The 4,260-nt window shown below is 34.5% G+C and overlaps 1 protein-coding gene across 1 annotated transcript in view; it reads right to left on the bottom strand.

Moving 5' to 3' along the window:
- Positions 1 to 873: 873 nt before the first annotated feature.
- The window catches only part of LOC140336122 (transmembrane protein 180-like), a 25,421-nt gene continuing 22,034 nt past the window's right edge, over positions 874 to 4,260 (bottom strand). Inside the window, exon 7 of the mRNA XM_072419177.1 lies at positions 874 to 4,034. Within this exon, the coding sequence (XP_072275278.1) occupies positions 3,911 to 4,034 (124 nt within the window). The 3' untranslated portion in view covers positions 874 to 3,910. The remainder of the gene's footprint in view (positions 4,035 to 4,260) is intronic.

Here is a 4,260-nt window from a genome sequence, read left to right as displayed (position 1 = left end):
TGCATTTCTATTAGTTACAGTTTTGAATGTTAGCAGTGATGGTCTTTTTTGGTGCCCTAGGTTTATTATTCAAGTCAAGGTATTTTTCTAGCTACTTTAGGTAATATTAGATACCTTGGTTTATATTGCTGTATATATGGTCATTTTTTGCATATGCAATATACACAATAAATCACCTTTGAAATGTCTCAGAAAAATCACACAATTTAAAGCTTCTCAACATTTATTTCACCAAAAGATTTAAGCAAAAAATTCTAAACAGAAACATTTATACATAACAAAAAAAGGTCCCATTTTTTTTACAATGTTCCTATACATAAAAATAAACATATTAATATACTATGGAAAGATATTGGCTACTACAATATATTCTCTATGTTAATAGTGTATCTGTACTTACAGTCCTGCTTGTACAAGGCCATGGTAATGTTACTTGATAGAAAATGTATACAATGAGCTGACTACGATCCCCTACTATTTACATTACCGGTTTTGCTGGATTTGTGAGATACAAAAAACATAGACTGGGTATACATTCATCTTTATTGAAATCTGCAGAGAAATCAGATGGCAGCTGGTTGTAAACTGCTGCAAGGCAGCGTCTTGTTGGCTATTTTGACACCATTGCTCTTTGTAGTCATCTTTTATAGCTACTTGTCTATAATGTAAAATTAAATTTGATACATTTGACACAATGCTGATTACAGTTACTACTATACAAATCAGTTTCAAAGTGGACCTGCCACTATCAGTTATATTCTGAAGGCATCACAAGAATTGCACACTAGGCAGCACATTTGTGTACACTTTACACTTAGGACACCCGTAGATATGCATTGCGATGGCTTTCCCTGGTAGCAGACNNNNTTAATATACTATGGAAAGATATTGGCTACTACAATATATTCTCTATGTTAATAGTGTATCTGTACTTACAGTCCTGCTTGTACAAGGCCATGGTAATGTTACTTGATAGAAAATGTATACAATGAGCTGACTACAATCCCCTACTATTTACATTACCGGTTTTGCTGGATTTGTGAGATACAAAAAACATAGACTGGGTATACATTCATCTTTATTGAAATCTGCAGAGAAATCAGATGGCAGCTGGTTGTAAACTGCTGCAAGGCAGCGTCTTGTTGGCTATTTTGACACCATTGCTCTTTGTAGTCATCTTGTATAGCTACTTGTCTATAATGTAAAATTAAATTTTATACATTTGACACAATGCTGATTACAGTTACTACTATACAAATCAGTTTCAAAGTGGACCTGCCACTATCAGTTATATTCTGAAGGCATCACAAGAATTGCACACTAGGCAGCACATTTGTGTACACTTTACACTTAGGACACCCGTAGATATGCATTGCGATGGCTTTCCCTGGTAGCAGACTTTGACACAGCACATAAAGGCAGTGGCCGTTCTTTTTGTGACGGCTTTTTATTGAAAACAATACAAGAGAAACCTGAAGCAGCTTTAGGAAATTAATTCATAGCTCTGATACAGCTATGCCAAGCTGAAATATCCAATTATGTCCCTATTTATTGTACAGCGCTGTGTAAAATGTTGGCACTATATACATCCTGTTTATTAATTATGATATTATAATAATAATAATAATAATAATGCAGGAAAATAGAGGATACAAAAGTAGTGAAGGAAATCATGAGTTGTATTCACATACACAGCAATCACATGTTTCATACCACAGCATTTCTAAGGCTGAATAATGCTGAAGTGTTAAACATGTCAGGGCGATTTTGCTGCTGTATGTGCACTTTTAGGTAAAACCTGCAATTACCTCTATGGACTTATTTTCCTGAAAAGATTTTTAAGGCTCAATGTCATAGAAAAAAAAAACATTGTCAGCAACAATTTTGCTTGTTTATTGTATTACTTAGCATTGTTTGGACCTTTACATTCACTCCATTTCTGACAGCAATTTTTGAAGGTCAAAAAAAAAAAAACTATAAGCAACCTTTGTTGGAATATTAAAAAAAAACTGAAATAATCAGTTTGTAATAACAAGAGCTTTTCATTACTTAATAGAGAACATAGAATGCTCACCTTGAGAAACAATGCAACATATTGGAGCACTTCATGGAAAGACTGGGCTCCGTATACTTACAGGAAAGCTACATTTCCTGTTTTTTAAATTGTTACCCGTCTCATATTCAGAATGATTTGTAGCTTGCAAATTACACTGGTAAATATTTTGGGAATGGGCAAAAATACCTTTAGATTCAATTGACTGCCTTACCTAAACCCTAAAGAGGTCCTTCATGTGCCCCCCTAACACACCCATGATTCCCACTCACCCTACCTTTGTTAGACTTACAGCACTGGAGTCTTGTTTGGTTCATAGTGCTGACCATCCCCTGCTAGTCTGAGAGCTGCTGTATGTGCAATTATAAGAGAATGATACTAAGACAGATTTACATCTATTTCTGTAAAATGTATTAATGATTTGTAATGATTATATAGTTTGATTATGTGGTGTTTTATTATATCTGCCTAATATCAGCTTTAAGTCAAGTCGGTAACGTCCTAAATTGCACATATATATTAAACCCCACTAGGATTTCAAATAGACAAGCTAATAAAAATCACATATAAACATATAAAGAGCAATGATGATGGTCAGCAGATAAACCACAACAACCATTCAGATTTGTATTTAGACTTGATCGGTGTAGTTTGCTCCTCTGGGTTGAAATATTTTACACATTGCTCCTTGCCTTGAAAAAAACCAGAAGCACAGACAATAGACCCCAATACAGAATATATTAGAATAAATATTTAAGTTAGTGCATCATTTAAAAAACATAAAGAAACATAGTATCACCTTCCATTGTTTCCGTACCCACTGACTTAAAGCTGAACCCCAAGCAAACTTCTATATGAATTGAAGAAACATTTGCCAATTTCTGTCCATCGATCCTGAGATTTCCTGAACTCTGCACACCACACGGCCCTACATGTTGTAAGCACTAGGGCCAAACTTCTGATACTTCTTCTTCCTATCCCAATCTGAGCTCTTCTGTACAGGACTGCAAAAGTCTGATACAAAGTCACATTTAGGTACTTGCATGGTTTCCTTTTATAAACAGCGGTGTATATTAATACAGAGCTGCCTACATCTTTGTAGTTATATAAGTTTCTGCATGGTCCCTTCATTGTTGCCTTGCATTATATATGGAGTTTCCCATAAATGTCAGTTTCTCCAATGGGGTCTAAACACAATTTTCAAACCCTTTTCAAACCCTCTCCCTACTACACTACAGATAACCTGTACTCTATTCAATCTATTTACCATAGAACACCCCTAAATTTCCTAATCTTAGAGATCCCCAATAGGGCAACCAGTACTACAAAGTTTTTTTGTTTGTCTTTGTGTTTTAGGTTTAGGAGTGAAGCAACCTTTTCTGTATTACCATTACTAACAATAAAATTTACAATTTAAATTCATAAAAAGCTGCTTTTATGAAAAAAAGCCCAGATGGCAAAATGTGCACACAATTTTATTCTCCAGGATTCCCAAAGGAGGAACCATTCTAGCCCACACTAAGGTTTGCACGTTTATACTTGTTTTTTTAAATGTATTTATATGGTCACCGCTACAGGAGAGTTGCAATCATACCAAGTAATTGCTGTTGTTGTCGTTTTTTTTTATATATCTTTTTTATTTTATCTCATCTGGTTATATGCAATGATACTAGTTTTAGTGTAAAGAGTGTTTAGTAGTATTTCTATAAAACTTGGCAGCGAGAGAGAGATAAATGTTTTAAATGGCTTACCAGGCAGATAAAAGAGATTACCAGAAACATAATCAAAAGGCACCAATCTATTCCCATTCCATTGTGCTTAGCAATGGTAATAAACTATTACTTCAGTCACTGAATATCACTTCGTAATATGACTGCTCCGGATAGAGAATGGGGTCCATATGACGATCTGTATAAGGGCTATACAGAGGGGTACCAAACATGTCAGATAGAACATGGTATCATGGAGACCTAAAAACAGACTAAATACAAGAAAAGTTATTAGGACTGATGTGTAAACAAACTATTACATATTTTATGTATTGCTGTCTCAGCAAATCAATGTAACATGCAAAATGTACCTCTAAAACAGGTGCCACGGACCAAGCTTTGTAAGTACAATTAAACATTGTGCTACATTTTCAGGTATTGGTCAATGCTATACATTTTGATACAACTTTTATATTGTATTTGATCTGTAAAAAAAAA

The sequence above is a fragment of the Pyxicephalus adspersus genome, chromosome 7 (genome assembly GCF_032062135.1).
Source record: "Pyxicephalus adspersus chromosome 7, UCB_Pads_2.0, whole genome shotgun sequence".
Lineage (NCBI taxonomy): Eukaryota > Metazoa > Chordata > Amphibia > Anura > Pyxicephalidae > Pyxicephalus > Pyxicephalus adspersus.
The sequence above is the reverse complement of the archived record's forward strand: the minus strand, read 5'-3'. Positions and strand labels throughout refer to the sequence as shown.